The sequence below is a fragment of the Eretmochelys imbricata genome, chromosome 1 (assembly GCF_965152235.1).
Source record: "Eretmochelys imbricata isolate rEreImb1 chromosome 1, rEreImb1.hap1, whole genome shotgun sequence".
In the NCBI taxonomy this organism is placed as follows: Eukaryota; Metazoa; Chordata; order Testudines; family Cheloniidae; genus Eretmochelys; species Eretmochelys imbricata.
Genome location: NC_135572.1, coordinates 102,443,047 through 102,469,478, shown reverse-complemented (window position 1 = coordinate 102,469,478; position 26,432 = coordinate 102,443,047). Strand labels below are relative to the sequence as shown.

General features: G+C 39.9%; 1 protein-coding gene across 2 annotated transcripts in view; it reads left to right on the top strand.

Moving 5' to 3' along the window:
• The window catches only part of NALCN (sodium leak channel, non-selective), a 330,584-nt gene that overhangs the window by 47,750 nt on the left and 256,402 nt on the right, over positions 1 to 26,432 (top strand). For both annotated transcript variants that reach the window (XM_077807053.1, XM_077807052.1), the window contains exon 6: positions 11,544 to 11,698. In XM_077807053.1, the coding sequence (XP_077663179.1) occupies positions 11,544 to 11,698 (155 nt within the window). The remainder of the gene's footprint in view (positions 1 to 11,543; positions 11,699 to 26,432) is intronic.

The following is a 26,432-nucleotide window of genomic DNA, read 5'->3' as shown; positions in this document are numbered from 1 at the left end:
CGACTTCCCTTACGCTTCTCGGGGAAGTGGAGTACACAAATCGATGGGAGAGACCCGGTAAATCGACACTCGCTGCATTGATTGCAGCAGTGCCGATCTACCGGTATGTGTAGACATGCCTGTAATCTCCTGTCATTCCAGGGACCAGAAATAGCAAAGCTAATATTCTTTCCAGGAAAGGAGAACAGTACAGTGTGATGGTCTTGAACCCCAAAACTTCCAACATTCTTAAACCTCATAACTTCCTGGGCAACCCCCCTGCCAATACCTTGTTGCCCTGAGGTGATTAACCTCAGCTCCGGAGAGTCCTTCTGACGAGCAGGAAGCCATAATTAGGCATTTCCACAGCATCCAAGATGGGATAACTTATGTGAAAGGGCACATATACACGTCTCGTGGACCTCCAAGAATTATAGCCCTGCAAGTTTGCCACAGCTCACCCTTAGCATGATTTTTTGGCAGATTCAAGACCCAGTGCCTATTTCCTTATCTGTTTTGGTGACCTCACATGCAAGCCACAGTGCAGGCCTATGTTACCTCTTGTAATGCATGTGGACACTCCAAGGCATTGCATGACAAACCCCTCAGCCTCTTCCAAACTCTCAAGACTCCATTTAATCCCTGGGCAGTCATCGCCCTAGATTTCATAGTAGACTTACCCAAGTCCAGTAGGTTCATGACGATTCTGATCCTGGTGGACACCTTACTAAGATGGCACATTTCATTCCCTGTATTGGCGTGCCCTCCCAGGGAACCACCCAGCTCTGCCTGGATAAAATTATCCACTTCCACAGTCTTCCAGAGTGCATCATCTCTGATTGCAGTCACAGTGTATCTCCGGATTCTGGCATGGAGTCCTCTGGCTGTTGAGCATTCGCTCCTTTGTCTCCTTCGCCTGTCATTCCCAGGCAAACGGCCAGGCACAGAGGACAAACCAAATTTGGAACTGTACCTGTGGTACTACTACCAGTACAATTGTACCAAGTTTATGTACAATAATGCGGAACGTGCCTTTACAAGACAGAATCCCTTTTTGTCAAACTATGGGTTCTCTATTTTACCCAGAATGACCCATGACTTCCCCCAGCCCAGCAGCCTTAGTCTGGGTGCAACAGATCCATCGGATCCAAGATGACCTGAAAACCCACGTGGCCAAAAGAAGCTACAAGCAATGTGCAGACTGTCAATGACATGAAGGGCCCACTTTTTCTGTAGGTCAGATGGTGTGGCTTTTAACCAAACAGCTGCACACAGACAGGCCGTCTCCTAAACTCAATTACAGGTTCTTGTAACCCTATTAATTTGCTGACAAATCAAACCAGTTACCTTTGAATTCCTCCTGCCCCACTCTCTCTAAATCCACCCAGCATTTCACATATCTTCTAAAGCTCCATACACAGAGCGTTTCCTCATTGCTACCAACTCCTCCCCCTGCCCCGCCCCGGCCACTACATGTTCAAGGTCATGATGAATAAGTCATCCTCGAGATCCTGGATGCAAGAATGAGACTGGGTAAACTCTGGCATTTGATTGTGAGGGTTACAGTCCTGAAGAATTCTCTTGGATGCCACAAAAAACGTTCCTATGCCCCTGTCCTGGTAAAAGACCTTCCACAAAAAGACAACCAGGAAAACCCAGCCCACTGACACCCAGAGGGCACCCTAAAGGGGAGAGGTGATGTGAACCCAGGTCCAGAGGTCACCAGGCTGTTCTCAAATCACAGGCACCACCTGGCAACTCTCTGCTACCAGTGGGGAGTGTGGGCTGGTGGACCACAGTTCACTGTAGACACCACCTACAAAGCTCACAATTACAGAAAACACCCAACCTCTCTGATTGGCTGAGAATCGTTACTTAAGCCAGAAGGGGGCACAGAAAGTTGTCTAAGCAATTATGTGAATCCCTGGCTGGCTACTACGTTAGACCTTCTTTGTTCCTGCCTTTCTGTGCTGTTCCTGCCCTTGTTCCAGATCCCTGCTTCTATGCCTCACCCTTACCTATTGGCTCCAACTCTGACCCTTGGCTCAATTCCTGATTCTGACTTTGGCTCTGAACCTTGGCTTGATTCTTGACAGCATCTGTCTCTGTTGCTGACCTCTGGGTCCTAGCTCCTGCTCTTACTGTGAGGTCTGCATGCTTAAGTCCCTGTCTGCAAAAAGAGGAATGTCCAATCCTATCATATAATGTAACAATAATAATACATTTAAACACAGCCTTTTACAGAAAAGGTACAGGAAGTTTTATTGTCCGAATACAATTATGAGGCACATTAAATATGGACAGTATTTCTTTTATTTTAATTTAAAAGATTAAACAGATTCTGCTCTCACAATATATTTAGGAAACTGATTCTCAAACCACAGGCATAAAGGCTTCAGTCCTAAGCATGTCTAAAATATTTAATGTAAACTAATACATAGGAAGCAAATTCTGACCTTAGAGAATTATAGGAATATAAGAAATCAGAGAGAGAACCTTATCTAGAAATTTAATGTGTACCTACACAAACATTCTTTGAAGTGTTTCCAAATGTTAACTAGCAGCAATGAATAGATTTAAAGACAACTGAAATATTAAATAATCTGAAACCTGTAATGACTGTGGAAGTAGCATTCTGTATTGGATGCAATTTTTCACCCAACACAAACTTGAAGACCCAACGGGTGGGATTTTCAAAAGAGATCAGTGTCATCCTAACTGTGCTCCATTAAAACTTACAAACTCCCACTGACAGCAGAGTGTGATAGAGTTTTCCCAACACTGAGCACTCTCTGAAAATCCCACCCAATTATAATAATTACAGTAATAAATTCTAGAAATGACAAAAGCATTAACATTTCCAGGCCCTTCTCGTTGAACAGGGGTCACAGTTTGGTGGTTATTATGGAGATGATAAAAAGAAGCCTTGGTGATAGAAGCAAAGTTTTTATCAAAAGATAAATCTGCAGATTATACCACGGCAGTAGCATCCTTACAATTAGTCTGAGCCCTGCTGGTATTTTTGTTGAGTGTTCCAGTAAATGTAAACTACAGTATAAAAGGAAGTGTTAAATTTCACACTTATTTAATAAGTCATGTGCACAGAAGATGCCTACTGGAGAAAATGGACTTGATTGTATTGGTACAATAAAATTTGGATAATTTATTATGGAAAAAAGTCACATTTGAAAAGATAATCAGAAGAAAATGTATGGAATAAATAGACATATTAATGAACAAACTTTGGAACCTACCGTCTTTCTTTATTAACAAGGATTCAGCCAGAAAGCAGATACTTTTCTTTGGATGAATTCTGGATGAAATTAAGGAAACACCTTATTATCACATAATAATAAGAGCAGTTTTGTAGTTAGTACTTTGAGCCACACCTAGCATCTATTAGGTCATATATTAAACAGACTGTAATAAACCCCCCTATGTGTGCGCAGGGTTACATGGCTAACATTGCCATGGGAAACTTAACCTTTGATTTCTTGACATTTGCGGTTATGAAATCACAGCCTTCAATGGTGCATTAACAATGACTTTTTTGCATTCACTGACAGATGCTAATGGAAAAAAATATACATTAGGAATTCTAATTGTTTATTTTAGATGTATTACAGTAACAAATTTTGAGTTAACAATGATAGAGAGAAGGCTTACAGTATAATGTGAATGTTTATCAAAATGATGAACATAAGAAAAGGATGTCTCTATCTTACGAAGTTGTACATGACTAAGAAATAGGCAATGAAGATCCATTTTAGACCTTAGTGGACAGAGTAATTCACTTCCACAGCCATGTAATGTGTATGTGTATGTCTGGTGAAATATGACAAGAGTTTCATCTTTTAACTAAGCAGTAGATCAACTCGGAACTGATAAATATATTGTTCTAGCTTTAAGATGCTTGATTTATGCTAAGATGCTGTAGGTTAAAAGGAGCTGATTCAATAGTTTTCTATGCACTTAACATGTTTGCTAAGCAGATTCTTGACTAGAAAATCAATTGCTGTGACCCAAAAGTGAAGGGGTGAAAAAGTTAGGAACACTGATTATATGGCTCGTTGACAATAGGACCCAGCGTCTTTCAGCTGTAAGGCCTGTGCGCTTGCATGGACCTGTTTGCAGGATGAGTAGTTAAATCTGGAGTACAAGAGGCTCTTTGTTGCCATCCAATATCTGTTCTATGATTTATCTGAAGAACTTTCTGAAATTTTGTTCTATCCTCCTGGGTATTTAGTATCCTTCAGCACGTTGGTTTCACGTGAATTTGAAAAAGTGGAGTTCATACTGGCCCCCAGGTAATTAATGAAAATAGATAACACAGATCCCATTGCTAATTCCTTCAAGATCCCAGTTAATGTTGCTCCCCACTTGGAAACTGTACTGTTAATAATTACTTCTTGTTCACGATCTCTGAGACTGTTTTTTTTTTTTTGCCTGCTATAGCATTTCTGTCTAGATAGTATTGATTAAGACACACAGGAGAATGAAGACAAAGAGACATAGGAGATATTAAAGGCTATAACTTTGAACATACTAAAGGGGGGCAGAAGGGATTCTGTTTCCTCCCTGCAAACTACCAGGCATTAATTGAGTTCAGGGCAGGCCATACAACAACAATGAATGTGGGTTAGTGTCCATAGCCTAACCATCCTTGATTGTGGATAGGATTCAGTCTAGCTGCTGAGTCTCTCTAGTTTCCCCCCAGCTGGTGAAGGATGGTACAGATGCAATCTGTCGAACACTTACAACCTTCCTGTATTCCATAGGGTAGCGGGATCCATGCCATCAACTTGCTGGATTGCTTACCCCAGGAGTTAGCACCCAAAGCCTCTCACCTGCACTGGTCACTGACTGTAGTTGTGACAACAGTTACTCGCTTTATTAGCTGAGTGACACAGTCAGTCCTGGCAGGGTGGGTGAAGGTGGGTTGTCTTAGAATAGTTAAAGCTCTTTTTCCTAGGAACTGATAGAGGTTACCACAGATTAATTATGGACAACTGAGTCCAATTAAGGACAACCTGTGACCTTTGAAAATTCTTTTGGGGTTTGGGGGGCAGAAGAGAGATGAGAAGCAAGCTGTAGAAGGGTTGTATGCAGCAAAGAGAAAAGGCTTCACCTAGATAAAGAGCTGTTTTTTCTCTGTAGAGGAGATCTTGTGTTTATTTCTGTTTAGAGAAGGTGCCTGGCAGTTGGTAGCCAGCAAAAGAAGAGGCAGTGCTCCAGTGGGAATTGGGGAGTGTATTTTTTGTATGTTTAAAGAAACCTCTTGGGCCAATCCTAGGGCCTACCCTGTAAATATTGTAAATAAACCCATGTTAAGAATTCAACCTCTGGAGTAGAACTGATTTACTCCCAGTCACCCAACACCACAGGGAGAAACTCTAAGCTTTGATGTAATGAAAGAGGTGCATTGTCACACCACTTACTAATTTCTTTTTTGAAAATTTCTGTCCCTTGTTTTCCTTATTATTGCTGCCAACCAGGCCTCCTGGGTGCTATGAGGCAAGGAAACAAACCTACTGGACAGTCATACCCAAAAGTTAAAAATCATTTCGACTACGAAAAAGGTGATGGGGTCAGACCCACAGCAAGCTTAGAGATCCAGCCCTGGCATATATACTACTTACGGGGCAGGAAGAGTGGGACAGCATTTGGGTGCCCAAGATTGTGTCCCAAACCCAACAGAGCCTTGAGTGATGGGGATTGAGGAGTATGTCTGTGGAAGCCAGTTAGTTCCCTAATCTCCTATGAATTGGCCAGTAGGTAGCTGCAGGAGATTTCCATTCCCAGTCACTCCTCAAAGTTCATATGCACTCTGTGTGGGGGAGGAGTAAGAGGGGATGCCTAGATGTGGAAGAACACATTATTTTCCAGCAAATAGCCCTGGGGATCCCGGCCAATTTGATCAATTTCTCCCATATCCCCGCCTGCTCTGAGATGGGTGGATGGGGTGAATATTTTTGCAGGTTACAGAAGCCATTACAGAAATATACACCGGCATAACCATATGAATATAGTTATAGCTGTGCATACCCCAAACATAGGCATATTGCACCATTGTATAGCATAGTTTACATCAGTGCAGCTGCTCTGGTAATTTACTAGATTCAGTGGTATCAGCGTCAGTGCTAAATTACAGTGTGGTGTGTCTACAATAGGGGTTTGCACCAATATAACCGAATTTATATTCTTTCACTGGTGTAAATTTTTGCAAGTTTTCTTAATGTTGATCCTAAGATATTCAGAAACTATCAAAAGCTTTAATGAAACTCAGCTGCACTTTGAGCACTATATTCCCTTCTCTACCAAGGCCCCAGTGCAGTAAAGCACTCAAATACTTACTTAAATTTAAGCATATGCTTAACTCCCATTGAAGTCAATGGAACTTAAGGACATGAGTAGGTACTTTGTTAATTAGGAATGTACTTAAGGTTAAGCAAGTACCTATGTGCTTTCCCAAAATCAGGGCTCAAATCAGGAATTGTGCTAAGAAGCTATTGCATTTGATATCAGCTGTATTTAAAAAAACTCAGGTTAAACATCTCCCACTAAATTCCTTTTGTCAAAGTATTTACCTTATAGGTTTACCCTAGCTATAGGTCACTTGAAAACCAAGATGGGCAAAATCTTAGTCAATTCTGAAAAGTTTTCATCAGAAGGTTTACTTTTCTATAGTAAAGTCCAAATTAACCTGCATTCCCAGGCATGTTCATTCAAGACTATATGGACTCTGCCCAGTGGTAAACTTTTATTATTGAACATCTAGTTGTGCTTCCCAGACAGCACAAAATGAACTCAACACACTGCAAAATTACTGCATGTCATTCACATCAGCGATTGCATTCAGGTAGCAGGACTACCAAGTCATTTGTCAGTCACTATATGATGGTGTGACTTAACTGTTAAATTATAGACTTTAATAGATTTTTTATGCTCTATTTTCCTGCAAAAAAGATGGGGTCATGGGATGTGTTGTGTTGAAGTGTTGTTGTTGTGTGTGTATTTTACTGAAGACTAGGACAACGTCTTGGGGCTCATCTACATAGGAAAGTTTTACCAATTACACCAATATAATTTTAGCAGTGTAGTCAGACCAATAAAGTTATAATGGTCTAATCCTCCCTGTGGAAACTCTTATTCCAGTATGAGAGTAGCTTTTTTTTTTTTTTTTTTTGGTTTAGTTTAAACCCCTTTTTAAGCAACAGAAGCTAAAAGCAAAAAGAGGTCCTCTTATACTGGAATAAGAGTAGGAGTACTTGTGGCACCTTAGAGACTAACGAATTTATTTGAGCATGAGCTTTCGTGAGCTACAGCTCACTTCATCAGATGCATACCGTGGAAACTGCAGCAGACTCCACGGTATGCATCTGATGAAGTGAGCTGTAGCTCACGAAAGCTCATGCTCAAATAAATTCGTTAGTCTCTAAGGTGCCACAAGTACTCCTTTTCTTTTTGCGAATACAGACTAACACGGCTGTTACTCTGAAACCTGGAATAAGAGTGTCCATAGGCAGAATTATACCACTATCAATATATTGGTTTAAAGTCACACCTTCGCTTATGCCAGTATAACTTTCTCATATAGACAAGCCATTTGTTGGAAATCGAAAATTGGAATTCAATGTTTCTTCTTAAAAATGTGACCTGGAATAACATAGTTTCATTCTTCACAGCCCTGTGTGAATGGCAGATAGCCTATTTGCTCCTATTTATTCCCCCCTCCCTCCAGGTCTTGGTTCATTTCTCCTGTTATAGTACTCAAGAGCTTCCTCTTCTAATCTTGCCTCTGGAACCGTGGCCTTATCCAAAGGATTCTAACGTCATCTACTTAAGGGTATTCTTGCCTCTTTGTATACTGTTGTTACCTAACCTCGACCTTCAATGAGTAGCCTTCTGGAGTAATGTGGGGAACCTCTTGTTTTCCCAGTTTCAGCCCCAGTTCACCAAGATACTTAAGCCTGTGAACAGATACTTTAAACAATGAATGGTCACATTCATGTCAGTGGGACTATTCATTTGTGTAAAGTTAGGCACCTTCTTAAGTACCTCGCTGAATTGGAGCCTTAGTCTCTCTCACAGGTAACTTGCTCTTTTGCAGTTCTTTAGTTTGTAGTTATGGACAGCCAATTAACTGTCTTTTGTCTTTTCAAAACAATCATCAAGCTCTGATCCCTACTCTGAAATAGCTACAACTGTTTTTAACCTCACATTCTTATTCAGACATTGCTGACCGCTGTCTGGCCAAAATAAACATCACCACACATGTCAGCCTCACATCTCATCAAAATTTACACTTGGTAAGATGAAGCTAGAAGGACTGTAATCTTCTTTGTTTTTGCCAAGGGAAACAACATGCATAATCAGTTCTTTAGCTGCTAGCTACTGGTGGTGTTACTGTTAGTATCTGGTGTATTCAGAGAGGTAAACTTCTTTTACATTCCTGCAGTAACATGCCAGACTAGCTGAGGCTAGTTATTCCCTCCTTATTTAACTGTTCTGAGCACATTTCTTTATACGTTAATTAACAGATTCCATTACTACTAATGTCACTACTTTACCTGGTATGAAAATTACAGTACTAGGTTAGTAGTTTCCTATGTCTTTCTTATTAACCCTGTTAAAGATAATAGAATGCTAGAACAAAAGCACTGATTATAAGTGACCCTCTTCTGTTCTTAGTGAAGAAAATGAAGTTAGTAGAAAATAGGTCAAAGGAATGAAGAGTCAAATCACCTGAGGTATTTTCTAACTTGTTAAATGCCAAGGTCAAAATACTTTCCTTATAGCACAGTCCTAACAAAAGAGCTGTGCTCAGAAAATGTCTGGCTGTCTCTGTCCTCACCACTCTAGCTGTTTAAAAATGTTACTTGGCCACAGTAGGCATGAAAAAGGGGCAGTGGATTGGCCGTGCCATGTCAAGACATATTCTTCCATGTTGCCTTGTTGGTGTTTGTGTATATGGGGAAGAGAAGATGGGAAGAATCCTCTTCTCCGGGCCAAAAGGTGCCAGCACACTGGCTTTCCCACAGTCTTGGGCTGCAGTAGCCGTCCCCAACCACGAAGGAGTTTAGCTGGTGGATACACATGGTTACCCTAGCCCTGTGTCCAATGCCCCTGTGCTGGGTTAGTTCTGCTTTGTTCAGGGCTTTCCACAGCTGATCAGCTTAAAAGATGAAGCATTTGCCCCAGAGGCTTTGAAAACCATGCAGAAATGTAAAATGCTGAGTTATTTGTAGAGCTATAAGAATGAAGTCTTTTATTGTACATCAGCAAGTTACTTAAGCACATTGCATAATGGGACTATTCAAGTGCTTAAAGTTAGGCACCTGCTGCTGCACCTTGCTGAACGAGGACCTTAGTAAATATTGAGTATTTCTAGACTATTGGCACCTCAGGGAGTAACATAATTTAAACCATTTTGCAGTTAAATTCTGCACAATGTTCTTGTCACATATGGCTCTATCTTGATATACTATACTTGCCCTGAACACAAACGCAACCTCAGTATATATAAGCGCCTCAGTGATGTTGTCTTGGCTGAAGGACCCAATGTACCAGACAGAGTTCGGCTTCCTTACTGTCCAAAAATGATTTTGACATTGTCAGGAAAGGCAGCTGTATTCCTCCAGGAATAGGACTGAAGACCATTTACTGTAATTTGGAGAGTAGATACAATATGAAAGTGACCTAGGTTTAAATGAAACATTTGAAAATTAGTGTCTTGCACTGTAATGACTGAGCAAGCAGTACACTTAATAATATTCCCTAACACGGGGAATCTCTTGACTCTGGGAATTGGGATTTCCTAGTGCAAAGCATAATGTAAAATTCATTAGTTCTTAGTGGCATGAGCTCTGAATATGCTTGTGCCAATGAATTAATTTTCACTGCTAAGAATATTCATAAAATGTTACCATGATAATCCTATAGCAGAATGTCTTCTGTGCAGAGATACCACAATCTCAAAGTACTTATATTGTGCATTAAAATATTCTAGTATAAATGAATTTACATACCTTGTTCATGTTTAAATCTTTGCTGATCATGTATTTAAACATGGTGACATGAACATACATATGCCTGTATAGACATCTGTGCCCAGAACTAGATTTGCAGAGTATTTTTAAAAACTGGAGCAGAGATACCTGTGTGTATGCACCTCTTTCTGTACCATGCAAAGATGGAGGCCAACTGGTTCAAACTACAGTTGTTTCCTTGCCTAAAGACAATTGTGCAGGAAGCTTCAGTTTCACCTTGACGAATCATAGATTAATTTTTTAATAATGCATGCAGTGCATGAAAGCAAGAAAAATAAAGTAATTAAAGCCTCTCTTCACCCCAAGTAGTCATCAAAATGCCTCTGGGAATTAGATTAAAAGAGGAGGACTTTTAGAAGAATCATAAGGAGTAATATGCTAAAGGGCAGACTAAAACTTATGTTAGGAGCATTTCTTCTTTGGATCACACTCAGGAACAAGTTTTGATGATAAACATACAAAACTTCTCAAATATTTTGGAGTCTTGTGAGAAGATAAGCAAAGTCAAACACACAAGAACCAAGCTTAGCCTATAAAAGAGTAAATGATATAATCCACCATCTCTCTCGCAATAGGCTGATTTTACATAGCAGTTTAACTGGCAACTGTTATATATTTACATCCCTTTTGACACAGACTGCAGTCCGAAATGCGTATGAATTTTATTAACCATTGCTAATTTTCTATCTGTTCTTGAGATTTTATGCTTATAGATAGCTAGCTCATCAGATCATTATAAACAAACAAAGCAGACATTTCAATTCCATAAAATGTATTAATGGATGTTTGGCTGTAATAGATATGTCAGAGATTACAAAGATTGACCTGTTCTGTGGATAAAATATATTATTGAAACTGAAAGGATGGGTGTTAAGGCACTGGACTGACACTTGGGAGATCTAGGTTCAGTTCCCAGTACTGCCACGGATTTCCTGTGTGTTCTTGGGCAAGTCAGTTAGTGTCTCTGGCTGGAATTTCAAAAAAAAGCCTATGAGAGTTGGGTGCCCAACTTCTATTGAATTCCAATGGGAGATGGTTTTCTAACTCCCTCCTTAGAAAAATCTCAGGTTTTGTGTCTCAGTTCCCTATGTGCAAAATGAGGATAATAATACTTCCTTCTCTCCCCCTTCCCCCCCATATTGTGGGTCATGAAGTGTTTCTTACTATTAATATTATTTATGATTTTTATTGCCATATGTGTTTGGACAGCATCTTGCACAATGGGGTTCTCATCTCGGTTGGGGCCTCTAGATAGTACTATGTGACTGCACTTGTTACTACTGCTGCTGATGGAAGGGAACTTCAGCTTCCAGGTGCGTTAGCCTGACCTTTCCCATGAGCACTGAATTCACTAAAATAAATTGTTTTAAATAAAATAATTTTACAGGATTTAAAATATTGACTTTTCATTGCAAAATAACCTGCATTAATAATGAATGTTAAACTCAGTAAATATACAAGTTAAGCATATGAAAACTGAGTACATCTAACAGTTTGTTGTTGTATTTTTCACAGAAATGTAACCTGGAATAATTTAGCTATCCCAGATACCCACTGTTCCAGAGAGCTAGAAGAAGGTTACCAGTGTCCAGCTGGATTTAAGTGTATGGACCTTGAAGATCTGGGACTAAGCAGGCAAGAGCTGGGCTACAGTGGCTTTAATGAGATAGGTCTGTCTTACTGGTAAAATCCATTTCAGTATCCATTTAAAAATGTTTCTAAAATAAGTAGAACAGATACAAAATAGTTCATGTCTGTGCAGTGAAGATACTAAGTGAAAACAGTATTCTCCTATATGACTACTGCACAAACAACGATATTGATTTTCTTTTAAGTGGTCAAGTCATAATCTATTTGTATAGAGTCTGGCACCCCAAGGTTTAAATAATTGTATAACAATGTCTTTTTTATGGAGGGGCAACCATTCATTATTACAATATGTAAATACAATGATTAACATGGCGTTTTTATTATTTGTGATAAATTTTAGATTATTTAATGGTTTCATAATCTGTTTATCTTTCAGACTAAATTTTTGGTGCAGTATGGTTTTAGATGGTGCCCAAATACAGCAGTGATGGACATATTAAAATAATTTACATTTGCATAATTTAAGGAGCACTACTAGCTCATGCAGTAGAAATTAGGCTGGATTAAATTGCAGTCCCAACTCAGATGGTTCATGAGTTATGGAAAAGCTAGTACGACATTTCTTAGGTTCCCCAGATTTAGGCATTGCAGCTTCAAAGACCATCTCTGACCAAACATCTTACATATTATATGGCACAGATAGCGACTTCTATAGCTAAGGTTACCCACCTCTATGGCTAAAGTTACCCATTATAAGAACCTGTCTTCAGTTGTGTATAATTTTGCCAATTTTTAACCATTTGGGCTGAAATGTTTGGAAAATATCTATATACTGGTAACCAGGAGTTGTTTAAACTCTGGGTCCCCTTGACTTTCGTAGTGATGGTACTAAAATAATAAATAATCATAAATAAAATAATAAATAAAATTCCTGAATCATTAATAGAAGGCCCTATGCTATGTAACATTTTTATCAATGACTGGGAAGACCATAGAAAATAATCACTGTTATAGTTTGCAGAGTACCCAAAGATTGGGAAAGTGCTAAATAATGAAGACAGGTCACTGATACAGAATGATCTGGATTGCTTGGTAAAGTTGGGCTCAAGCTAACAAGATGCATTTTAATTTGGTCAAATGCAAAATTATACATCTAGGAAAAATAATCTAGGCCATACTTACAGGATGGGGACTGTATACTGGGAAGCTGTGACTTTGCAAGAGACTTGGGGTACCAGTGGATAACTAGCTCAGCTTGAGCTCCCATCTGAAGCGAGACAGATTCAGACTGGAAATACGATGCACATTTTTAACAGTGAGGGTAGTTTGTCATTAGAATAATTTACAAGGGTTGAGGTGGATTTTCCATCACTGCCAATTTTTAAATCAAGATTGGATGTTTTTCTAAAAGATATACTCTAATTCAAATAGGAGTTAATTCAGGGAAGTCATATGTTGTACAGGAGACAAAATAATGTCCTTTTCTGGGTTTATAACTTCTGACTCTGTGAAGGTTCAAAAAGGCTCCTCTAAGAACACAGGTTGGATTAGAGGACTGGTGTCACCTGTGATTCTGTTCGTTAGATTTCTCCCCCCAGTTCCCTCCAACTTTATACCCTTACCCTATTATATAGTCCAGATTCTGCACACTTATTCACATTCAGTAGTACCTTACTTCATGAGAAATCCCACTGATTTAAATGGGGGTATGCATGGTGTGAAATACTACTTAATGTGTAGGTTTCAGAGTAGCAGCCATGTTAGTCTTTTTTTGCAAAAAGAAAAGGAGGACTAGTGGCACGTTAGAGACTAACCAATTTATTTGAGCATAAGCTTTTGTGAGCTACAGAAGTGAGCTGTAGCTCACGAAAGCTTATGCTCAAATAAATCAGTTAGTCTCTAAGGTGCCACTAGTACTCCCTTTCTTTTTACTTAATGTGTAAAATCTCTCACTATGTGTGAGGAAGGTTAAATGAAGGATGCTCTCATATAGAACAATTCCTTTCACCTTACTGTACCCCAAGAAGGCTTAAGAGGAAGCACTTGTAAGAGTATATGCATTGCAAACCCCTCAGCAGTACTTGCAGCATATAATACTGCAACTGCTACCTTCATCCCCAACTCCAAGAGAGGAGTCAAAAACATTTGTTCCTGTGGCACCCTCCTCTCACAAGCGCCCTCTCTCTGACTGATATGTGTCTGCATTCTCTCAGTCTTTGAACGAGGATGGCACCCACCTCTCACAGGTGCCCCCTTTCTGGTCGGTTGTGAGGCTGCTTTTCTTTCAATTCTTACAATGGGTTGGCACCTGCCTTTCATGACCCCTCCCCACCCAGTGGTTGTTTGACAGGTCTTTAGTGACTCAGCCCTCTGGCCAAGTCACACACACTGTTCCTCCTTCCAGGGTATACAGTCTCTAATTCTTTCTCATGGCCCAGGTATGGGGCCGTAGCACCAAGACTTCCTCCCTGGAGGCACTGTGTTCTTTAACAGCCCAACAGGGGCCTATCTTGGTACCCTCAGTTGATTTTTTTTGGCAGTCCTCCCTGGGCTCAGTCTTCAGGCAGACCAGTAGGGCGCATCACAGTACCCTTGCCTGGTCTGGCTATGTTCTGGGCTCAGTCCCCTGGGCTCAGCCTGCCCACACTGATCTGTCCATAGTCCTGCTGCTGTTCCAGCCAGCCAGACACCGAATTCCCCCTCTTCGAGCTCTAGGCAGCAACTGACTGCTCTGCCTCTGCTGTTTCCTTTTATATGAGTCTTCGAGCCCCTGATTGGCCAGTCCAACAGCCCTTCTGATTGGGTGTTTCTCTGCAGCCACTCTAGGTTGCATGGAGGACTTCCCTCTCCTCTTTTCTGGGGTGGGTTGAGGCAGGCCCGTGAGGCCTCCAGCAGGGGGCCTCTGGACCTAGTCTACCCTGTCACAATCCCCATATTTCCAGATAAATAAGACTAGTATCATTTGTTTCAAACTCAACTACATCTTATTAATATACCAATTAGGGATCCTGGGTCATCCTCATTATGGCAAACCAAGAAACCCTTTCAGCTCCTAATAGCTAATTGACAAAAGCCAGGAAAGTATGGGAGGTAATATATAGCTGTGAATTCCCTAGGATTGATTATATTGGGTTATGTGCTGCAAAAATATACTGAAACATAAGATATTGTGCAGTTTATTATAATCTGTCAATAAATGTGAAGAAAAAAAAGTAAGAGCGCTACATTGCAAGAGCTATTCCTGTAGTTGATAAAACTTTAAAAATAGCCTAGTTTTTATTTGAGACTTTTAAAAAATATACTTGAATTACAAAATAAAAATTCCAACCATCTCTAAGGCCCTGATTCTGATTCTTATGCATTTGAGTGGTCCCACTTAACTCAATAAAAGTGTTCACTTCCATAAAATTACTCACGTGCATTAGTATTTGTTACAGAGCAGATTGATACAGTGTCAATTAAGGACTTCAGTAATCTTCCCTGAAACCTTACAAATCTCTTTTAGGCAAATGCCTTAGTAAATAAATATGTGTTGCAGCATGACCTGAAAGTCAGCAAAGTTTAGGCTATTTCAGAATGTAGCGGAGAATGAGCTCAAGATTTTAGGAGCTTTCAGAAAAAATACCCCGTCAGGACTGCTGTAATAGAGACATCCAAGCATCTCCAAGGAGCTCAACTCTTGGCATAAGGCAGGAGAGAAAAAGAATCTTTAAGACAATGAGGACCTGAACTGTGTAAGTTGGAACCAACATCCAAAAATGAACTGGAAACCAGGCAGATTCTGTAGCACAGATGTAATACGCTAAAAGAGATAGATAATAAGACAGAAAATACCATAACGCCAATACATATATTAATGATATACCCACACTTTGAATACTGCAGGAAATCTTGGTTGCCACAATTAAAAAAGGATATATTAGAATTGGAAAAAGTAACAAGAAGGACAACAACAATTATTAGAGTGTGAAACAGCTTCCATGTGAGGAGAGATTAAAAACACTGGGTCTGTACAGCTTGGAAAAGAGATGACTAGGGGAGATACGACAGACATCCATAAAATCATCAATGGTGTGGAGAAAGTGAATAACAGGGAAGTGTTATTTACCCCTTCACAGAATACGAGACCGAGATGTCATTCTGGTTAATAGGCCACAGGTTTAAAACAAATGGAAGCAAGTGTTTCTTCACACAAAACACAGTCAACCTGTGAAACTCATTGCCAGGGGATGTTGTGAAGCCAAAAATATAGCTGGGTTCAAAAAAGAACGAGATAAGTTCATGGAGATAGGTTCAACAATGGCTTCTAGCCAAGGTGGTCAGGGACTCACCCCATGCTCTGGATGTCCCTAAGCCTGTGTCAGAAGCTGGGAGTAGATGACGGGATGGATCACTCAGCATTTGCCCTGTTCTGTTCATTCTGTTTGAGGCATCTGGCATCAGCCACTGTCAAAAGACAAGATACTGGACTAAACGAACCATTGGTCTGATCCAGGATGGCCATTTTTATATTCTTATGTTCACATTTGTCTCTCTACAATAGCCATCTTATAGAAGGATGTCTAAGAGAATCTGAGGATATCAGGTAATGTTCAGAACTATTTTGGTACAATTTTAATAAGCTTCCCCTAATCAGGAATGTTGGTAATAGGGCAATAAATGGCAATAGCTTAGCAATATTTTATAACGCTCCAATTGATGATGCACCTTATATGTCTACAGGTAACTAAATTATTTGGTAAACTTTTTTTGTGTAACAATATTATTTTATTTTATAAAAGCAATGATGTTTTACCTGAAGGTATTATTATAGAATTTGTCCTGTTCATTCCTGAGATGTGTCATTATAACAAACACATGAACATAGCAATCTAGCAGCTACCATATAATTAGTGCTACTTCATTTACGGTAAATCGGTACAAGTTTTGCGCATTTGATTTTGATCATTTCAATTTCAAATTTAAAAAAAAAGAAAAGAAAAGCGAGATATCTAGCAAGTTTGCCACAGAGCAAGGATCACATTCTGTGCTGTCATAAGTGGATGCAACACTACTGAAGTTAATAGAGATTTGCCAGCTTGCACCAGGGATGAATTTGGCTCAGAAAGGGGATATTGTGAGACGCATACAATATAGTTGTGCATGGTAGGAGGTTCTTTACTTTTGGGCCTTATCCTGCTTCCATTGAAGTACATAGATTTGACATGAATGGGAGCAAGACTGGATCTGTATATAAACTAAGATTTGGTATTTACCAAGGGATTTTATTCTAAAAAGCATGTAACTCTGTTTTTCAGTTTTGTTCGGTTTTTAAATGAAGTACAATACATACTGATCCTAGAACTCTTCTCTGCTGTTTTCTGCTGTGCTCTTGTATTCTGGTCAGCATTGCCCTCTGCACCATCTTGAAGGGCTTGAGAAATACATTTGTCTTGCCTGGGGCAAGAAGAAGCCTTACTGTGCAAGTGGTCCAAGTACAGTACAGAGTTTAAACTTTCTTTCTAAAGAAGAAAAAAAGCTGTTTGGAGAAGGAACCGTCTTAGTGTGTGTTTCTACAGTATCTAACAGAATGTGGTCCCAGTCCACGGGCTCCAAGGCACCACTGCAATATAAATAATAATAATATCCTGTATTGCTGATAACATAATTGGGAAGATAATGTGAACCAAGTGTATGGTGTTATCTTTCTAAATCCCTAGGCTCCTCAAGTGTCTCTGCTACCCTTCAAAGCTTCCCCAGTTTGGAAAAATAATGAAATTGACAAAACTGGTCAGTTTCACTCCTATTGTTGGAGAAATCTGTGGAACAGAGTGAAACTGTCAAGAGCCAGGTCAGGGGAAAGTATGAGCCATGCAGCAGAGCAATAGGAATAGGAATAGGCTAGCGAAGAACCCCAGATCCATAATTGTCTTAGCAGCCAGGAGATTCTGGAGTGGGAGGGAATAGCAGCAGCAACAGCAGAGAGAATAAATAACCTTCACTCTTTGTTGGCAAGCAGCTTCAGATTTAACAACTTCCATTAACAGCAGGGTCAAGGACAAATGCTTAGTAGAAATCCAGGCACCATCCCCTTTCCCAGCAGTTGGGCAGAGAGATTAACTTCCTAAATGGGTGTTGCTCCTGAACAGAGTGCCCATTCATCTTAGATAAGTCCTTTATCTATTAGTGTGTCTAGTAATTTTTTCAAACACTGTCCATGAAGGGGTCAGTGGGAGTGAGTGAAAGGATGTGAATGAAAGGGTGGGTTCATGAATGTGGATAGCACAGCTCCTCACTATGCCTCAATAGTACAATCGTTCCCTTCTGTTTCTCACTCTACGCTTGTTTTGGTTTGGGTTCCTATATTAGAAAGGTTGACTTTTCCTATATTAAATCATCCTTCAGAAATGACCTCACGGAAAGTGTCAGGTGCATTCAGCTGTGGCCTATGTCACTTATTTCTTACTTTTACTGTCTTATTTTTACTCCTCAGTTCATTCTTTGGTCTTATTAGCTCAGTAGGGTGTAACAAATATTATGATAGTTTCATGAACTGTACAAACACAGTGGACTAAATGTTCCGAAAAATGTCCTGGTACATGGGTAAACCCCAGTTATTACCTGTTTAATTAAGTATGCAATTGCATATGCATGTACTTTAACATTTTTAACAGTCATCACTAAAGAACACAAAGACTACTGTGAAACTAAATGGGAGCATAGAAATAAATGGGCAGGTTGGAGGTTATAACCATTCAACTATATTTTCCACATAATTACTTGTCTGAACGTGCATTTAAATTTAGTCTATATAGTTTTATATGTAAGTAATCATGATTCATTTATACACATCACTGCACAGTTAACAAGATGCATTTTTAAGGGGGCTGTTTTGTTGCAGTATTGGGTTTGTTTTGTAATTTGCTTTCCTCCAAAGCTACTGGCGACTGCTGGAGGCACAGTACAGCATTAGATAGAGCACCGATTATCTGATGCTATGTGGACTTTTTCCACAGCACATGCCCTTTTTACATTCAGATATTAATAACATCTGGCTAGTAATCATCACATATGCTGTGTGGACACATTCCTGTAATTAATCTACAGATGTCCATTTGCCACATTAATTTTCACCACTTAAAATAAAAAGCACAGCTACAAATACACTCAAAAGGAAAAGAAAAGAGAAACAGAATGCAAAAAGACACACAGAGGTAACCACAGTCAGCACCCATGAAAACAAATTGGTCTGGTTATCCTTTAAACATCTTTCTGCTGCAGCAACTTTCATCTTTTACAACACCCACTCTTTCCCCCTAAGCCTTCAAATCCCTCCTCTATCCAAATCAAGCAAGCTGAATGTCAGCAGTCAAAGTTTGACATGACAGAGTGAGATATAGTCTTATGGATACATATACTCATCAACCTCAAAAACTGACAAATATCCTGTGGTATTTATGTAGGGTTTTTTCCCCATGAAAGATCTTCTCTATAAAGTGAAAAGCAAGTGACCTAAATCTACCCAGTATCATCGTGTAGTTCTGCAAATGCTGTTCTCCAAGGCCAATGGCCCATTAAATAATAATTAAATTTGACACCAACTTTTAAAAAATCAATATGTACCAACAGTTATTTCCTATTCGGAGTATAGGCCAAACTTTGCTATCGCAATGGTAAATGGTTGGCAAATGGAGAGTTTTCAGTGGCAACCAGTGTATCTTCAAAGCCTAGTACAAACATTAACTAATAAACCTTGTAACCCATCCTTTGCCCATTAATGAGCCAGTGAGATCATTACACTATTATCATTCCCATTTTACACATTGGGAAATGGAGATACAGAAAGCTCAAGTGTCTCACCCTACTTCTAGTGAGGAGGGAGTGGATCTCAGATGTCTATAGTTCCAATTCTTACTTGTTGTCTGGACCAGTGTTTGTCATCAATACATGAAAAACAATTCTTGGCCATAACACTGGTTAGGAGATATTTTTATCTGCAATTAAATTTGGCTAAGCAAAGCTAAGACACAAAAAATGTCAGAGACTATGGCAAAGCAAGAAACAGAACCCAAATCTCCCGTGTCACAGTCTGGTACCTGAACCTCAAGTCCTTCCTTCATTTGCAAAAGTGCATGCAATAGTACTTTCTCCATTTTTTCCAGGGTGGAGGAGCTCTCAGTCCCTGGTGCAGCCCCAGGGTTCGAGGTAGGAATCCAGGGACCGGGTTCATTATATCCAAAGGTTTGTTATTATGAAGGGTGTTGTAGTGAGGGTGTACTGTATTATAATGGTCTCTTCTGATCCTAAGATTTATGAATCCTGGTCTGTAGATAGTTATTTGTCTAACAGCTTTTGGCTTCATGATAACCTGTTGTGCATATGATTCAGGAGTGTACACTGTGGTGGGAGTGCAAGAGGACTTTTTTTTTTCTGATCAGAAAATCCTGAGATTTTGAGGCTTTAGCGTACACCAGAGATAAGAGAAAGGAAGTGATTCAGATATAACACTGTCACAGGATTAATATCTCCTGCTCCAAAAGTAAATATATCAGCTTCACCTAAACATTTATCTTCCTTAAATTGCTTGTCTTTATCTCTGCATTATCCTGTGACAGTTTTCTACTCCATTGACATTATCTCTTAATTATACTTAATTTGTTGTGTCCCTTTATTTTACAAAAACAGACCTAAAACATAGCTGCCACTTACAGGCTTTGATGGCAGTTTTTTGGCAGAATATTCTTCTTTACTGTCCGTAATCCTGTTAGTTCCAGCTATTCCCTCCTTGCTACTGACTCTCCAGAAGTTTCAGACTGCCTATGTACAGGCTTTGCTTTGAAAAGGCAAAATCTTGCCTTTCTCCTAAGAGAGATTTTTTCCTTTCTGGTATGCTGTTTTGGCAGCTGACATAATTTTAGCCCTGTCACGGAACTCTGAGGGGATCAAAATCTGTTCCATCTCCGTTGTTACATTCAGTGATGTGTCCCTGATGAGATTCTATTCAATTTCTGTATATAAGCAGGACAGTATTTGCAAAAGGGTAATAACAAATTGTGTCCTTGCATATCTCTTACTGAAATCTACCTCATGCATCAAAGGGAAGGATTTGGAGTTTTATGGCAGCAGTCTTTGCTTGAACAATTGGTGTGGATGCCTTCTTACCAGCCAGGATCTCTGAGATTTAGATAGTGCTTCCTTATATTGATTCTCAAAGGGTTCCAAGCAGTAGTTTAGATGGTACTCACTGCATTCCTTCTTCCTCCACTACACTAGTAAGGCCAACTACAGTGTCCCATTCCTCTCTTTTCCCAGGCGTGTCTCCAGGCTTTTTTTCTACAGTCCTTTACAAATAGAATGCTTTCCAGATTCTAGCCAGCCAAGTTACCACCTCCTCATCTTTCCAATGCATTCCGAAAACTCCACAAAGCCCACAGAAAGTAAAATACATTATTAATTTATTAACCAAATAATTACAAAAAATTCCAAGCAAACTCTTTCTCCTTAGACTTCCCCACTGCGGGACATCTTCTCTGTCTTTTATATTGTAAGCTCTTCAGACAAGATTGTCTTTAGTTTGGTGTCTTCAGCAAAGTGCTTGGTACTGTAGGAGTTTATTAACCACACTGATAATAATTTCTCAGCTGGCAGAGCTGATCAAATTTCCAGTCGCTTGCACAAAGATTTACATAAAATTCCTGAAACCCAGAGGTGAAGCAAGACCGGGTCACAGAATTTTCAAGTTGGAGCACATAGGAAGGATTGCTATATATGAGCAGCAACAGTAATAAAAAATGATGGAAAAGTATGTAGCTTCTGCAATGACAAACTTTATAGTCTCACCTTTCTTGGATTTTTGAAATTGTTCTTATGTGACAAATACTCTTGGATGTCTTTCTTTCAGTGTGTGGTAAAACACAGTACAATAAACTAAAACATTCAATATAAAATACATTAATGATTTTTCCCTTTTCAAACATTTCCACATTCAAAGTTTATAATATTTTCCATTCCTATTACTCTCCTTTTTACACTAGAAACATTACCAGCAAGAGTTTCAGAATTAGCCAAACAGTTATTTTTCCAGATAGACTGCCAGCTCTGTTGCGAGGGACTTCAGGAGGTAGTCTCTTACATGTTCTTCATGCTTCGTATTATTATAGAAGGGCTGAAAATTCCTCCTAGATAGAAGGGCTGTGTGGGCTGTACACTGAAATATGGCAGTGTGACAAAAATCTTAATTTTTCCTTTCATTTTGGTTCCCTGAATTACATGAGCAGCTTTTGAGCCAAATTATTCCCCTCAGCTACACAAGTACAAATCCACTACAATAGATTTGACCGTGTACATTACACCCTTGCAAGATGATAAGATTGCACAGGGGTAACTCAAAGAAGAATTTGGCCCCTTGACTTTGTGGAAGGACTAAACTGATCGAAAAAGGAGACTCTGTGAGGGAGTATCTTTCTTTGTGACTTGCTGGTTCCAACCCTTGGAAGCATTTTTTATTATTATTTCTGTTACATTTATAATTTTGTATGTGTGAGAAATATTATGGCTTACAGTCTTCTAAAATGTCTGTTAGACTGCATTACTAAAGTACCTTGGCATTGTACACAGATTAGAGACAACAGTGGTTTAAATATAGCATATACGGCCCTATTTCTGCAATTAAAAACCAGTGGGGCTCCATGAGGTACATGGGTCTGCCTGCACAGATCCAAATGCAGGATCAGGGCCTAAATGTTGACCATAATTATGGTCTTGCTGTCCCAAAAGAGGACAATTACTGTTTTTGTGCTGGATGCGTAATACAAAGTACATTTAAACCACAGGGGCAAGATTTTCAAAAATAGGAAGCTAAAGCTAAGCTCCTAATATAGGGACCTAAATAAGTGTCCTGACTTTAAAAATGCAGGGCACTCAGAGCTCCCATTAAAGTCAATTGGTGCTGCTTTGACAATCAGGCTATTTATGTAGTTGCCTAAATATGAAATTAGAAGCCTAATTTAGGCTCCTGTTTTTGAAAATATTGGGCTACATAAGTGATACTCAGACCTCAGTGGTTCAGGAGCCAAATTAGTGATCAGCATTATCCAAAAGAGCCACAGTAATGTGAATTCATTGCTTCATTTACTATAGTGCTATATAGTCATATTTAAACAGTATGACAGAGGAAATATTTTTAGTTTATTTATTGACAGGTTTCAGAGTAACAGCCGTGTTAGTCTGTATTCGCAAAAAGAAAAGGAGTACTTGTGGCACCTTAGAGACTAACCAATTTATTTGAGCATGAGCTTTCGTGAGCTACAGCTCACTTCATCAGATGCATACCGTGGAAACTGCAGCAGACTTTATATATACACAGAGAATATGAAACAATACCTCCTCCCACCCCACTGTCCTGCTGGTAATAGCTTATCTAAAGTAATCTTCAGGTTAGGCCATTTCCAGCACAAATCCAGGTTTTCTCACCCTCCACCCCCCCACACAAATTCACTCTCCTGCTGGTGATAGCCCATCCAAAGTGACAACTCTTTACACAATGTGCATGATAATGAAGTTAGGCCATTTCCTGCACAAATCCAGGTTCTCTCACTCCCTCACCCCCCTCCAAAAACCCACCCCCATACACACACAAACTCACTCTCCTGCTGGTAATAGCTCATCCAAACTGACCACTCTCCAAGTTTAAATCCAAGTTAAACCACCCCCCCCCAGATGTTCTGGTTTAACTTGGATTTAAACTTGGAGAGTGGTCAGTTTGGATGAGCTATTACCAGCAGGAGAGTGAGTTTGTGTGTGTATGGGGGTGGGTTTTTGGAGGGGGGTGAGGGAGTGAGAGAACCTGGATTTGTGCAGGAAATGGCCTAACTTGATTATCATGCACATTGTGTAAAGAGTTGTCACTTTGGATGGGCTATCACCAGCAGGAGAGTGAATTTGTGTGGGGGGGTGGAGGGTGAGAAAACCTGGATTTGTGCTGGAAATGGCCTAACCTGACGATTACTTTAGATAAGCTATTACCAGCAGGACAGTGGGGTGGGAGGAGGTATTGTTTCATATTCTCTGTGTATATATAAAGTCTGCTGCAGTTTCCACGGTATGCATCTGATGAAGTGAGCTGTAGCTCACGAAAGCTCATGCTCAAATAAATTGGTTAGTCTCTAAGGTGCCACAAGTACTCCTTTAGTTTATTTATATTATTCTCACAGCAAAATGACTAACCAAGTATTATTATTTTATCATCTACAATTGATTAATAGCTTAGATTGGTTAATAATTAAATCACACAGTGTTTTAATATCAAGTGCTGCAAAGAAGTGCAGGAGACACTTTAAAGAGCCACTTATGACTTGCGAACCTCAGTCAGAGTACCACTGGGCTATATGCATACAGCTCAGCAGAAATATGGAGAGTGGAATTCATTTAGTTGTGCCAGCAAATAGCATATGGAAAGTTTTTCAAGTTTTTGAAAACTTAGATAAATGCAAGCAACTCCTTCCCCACAGAATTTTAATTTATTGCTGTGTTAAACCCAAAGTAATTGAATCCTGCATTAAACCAGGCAATCAGGTGAAACTAATGTGAATAGATTAATACAGATGTCTTGTACTGACAGTCAAAGAAAACTTTACTGCTGGTAAGAACATTCAGTGGAACATAAATTCCCCTGGTATTCTAGGATATTAGGTATTAGTTTCACCAGCTCAATGATTGGATCTCAAATGAAATAACTTCCCAGAAAGCTTAATTTTTGTCCATTCTTGATTTCACTTATAATTACAGCTTTTTATTGGTTACTGAACTAGTCTATAATCTATATGGTTTTATACCACCCTCATCACCTTGGTATCTGAGCACCTTCTAGTAGTGCATTAAGTGACAAGACTAACATCTGATATATGGTTCTTTCTCTCTTTCATCCTTTCCTCGGGATGGCGGGGAGGGGAGGAGAATTGTGTGTGCAATAGAGTATTTTGGTTTGGTAGGGTTTTGTTTTGAGGTTTTTTTTAATGTACACTATGTTGTATGTTTGTTAGGGAAGGCAAGGCTGAAGAAATGCTCCGTGCACTTGGAGAAAAAGGTCGTAAAGTTTGTGCTAGTCTGTAGTTCCTGGGGGAGTTCATTCCGCAGTCTTGGACTGGCCTCTGAGAAATCTATTTCTGCACAGACCGGTTTTACCTTTATTGTATAAAGTTTCATTGTGCCTGAAGAGCAGAATTGTTGACCTTGAAGATAAGGACTGAGACCTTGAATTTGACTTGATATTTTATGGGAAGCCAATGTAGAAAGAAGATGTGGCGTGATGTGCTCATGGTATTCCATGTTATTGAGGCGTGTACTATGACAAACATTTAAAAAGGCAACAGGAAGTTCTGTAGTTCATGTATCAGGGCTCTGATGTTGTTACTTGGCATGATGGTATCATGCACCGACATCCTGTCATGTGCAGGATCCCACATATGTCCTCTCCAGCTGTTCCTGATTTCTCTGGATCCTCAAGACCTGTTAGTCCTATATACTTCAGTCTTGTTGCACAAAGCACTATTGAATTCTCTATCTTTGTGGCTGGAAGTGAGCAGATACTATGAAGGCCACAAGATTTTAGAGCTGGAGAGAATTGTAGTGGCAAATGATGCCAGTTGCAAAGGATGGGGGAGCTCATTCAGGGAACAAAACCAAATAAGGGTTGTGTATGTACAAGGAGCTTCAACACAGTATCAACTGGCTTGAGCTCAGAGCAATCAGGTATGCCCTAATAACCGTAGCCACGGAATTGAACAATCATGATGTTGTCCACCATAGTTGCAGTTGCTTATATCAGCAGAGAACCACCAGATCCACAGCCAAGCTATGAAAATCTAACCTGCTATGGTTTCACAGATGCACACTCTCATCCATGTCTGGAAGGACTGCTGTGTGCCTTTCCACCATTTACAGTTCTCCCCAGGGAAATTCACTGCATACATCCAATGAAGTGAGCTGTAGCTTACAAAAGCTTATGCTCAAATAAATTTGTTAGTCTCTAAGGTGCCACAAGTACTCCTTTTCTTTTTGAGGATACAGACTAACACGGCTGCTACTCTGAAACCTGAGGTAATTCTGGTGGCCCCACATTGGCTAAGGAAACCCTGGTTTTCAGACTTGATTTTGTTGGCAGTCTGCCGTCCATTTTTCCTCCCACACCAAAGGGATCTTCTATTGCAAGGACTGTTTGACGCTCTGGGGTGCAATCCAGACCAATGAGGGGCTATGTCATCCCTGCCATGCAACCTTGGGTGCCTCCCAATGTTTTGCTGTTGTAGCTTCCAACTTGGGTAGCTCACATCACAGCCTGCCCTAAGTCTCTGTGTATATCTACCACGTGGTTCAGCAGCTCTGACCTCAGCAATCTGAAGCATACACCAGTCACACTCTGGATTTCTCCAACCTTGGTTATTACTTGCAAGGTGACTCCAATACACTTCTCATCCCAGATCTTTCCCCCAAAAAACATGTGTTTAGCACTGTCCAGCCTTCTCCTGGACAGTCCTGATATATGTTAGGTCTGTTGCCCCTCTAAGGGAATCAAGATGCTTGCCATCTCAAATGGAGTTTCCCACACAGTTCACAGCATTGGATTAGTTTTGATTAAAGAATAAAACAAGCTTATTTAACTTCAAAATGCGTACAAGTAATAACATTGCTGGGCAGACTCTCAGCCCAGGATCTTCTCCCAAGGTCCAACAGCTGTTTTCTTTCGTACTCTTAGGTGAAAGAGAGAGATGAACTGAGAGAGATAATTTGGGTTGTGTTTGCCCCTCACTTTTTTGGTCCAGTCCCCTTTTGAGATGC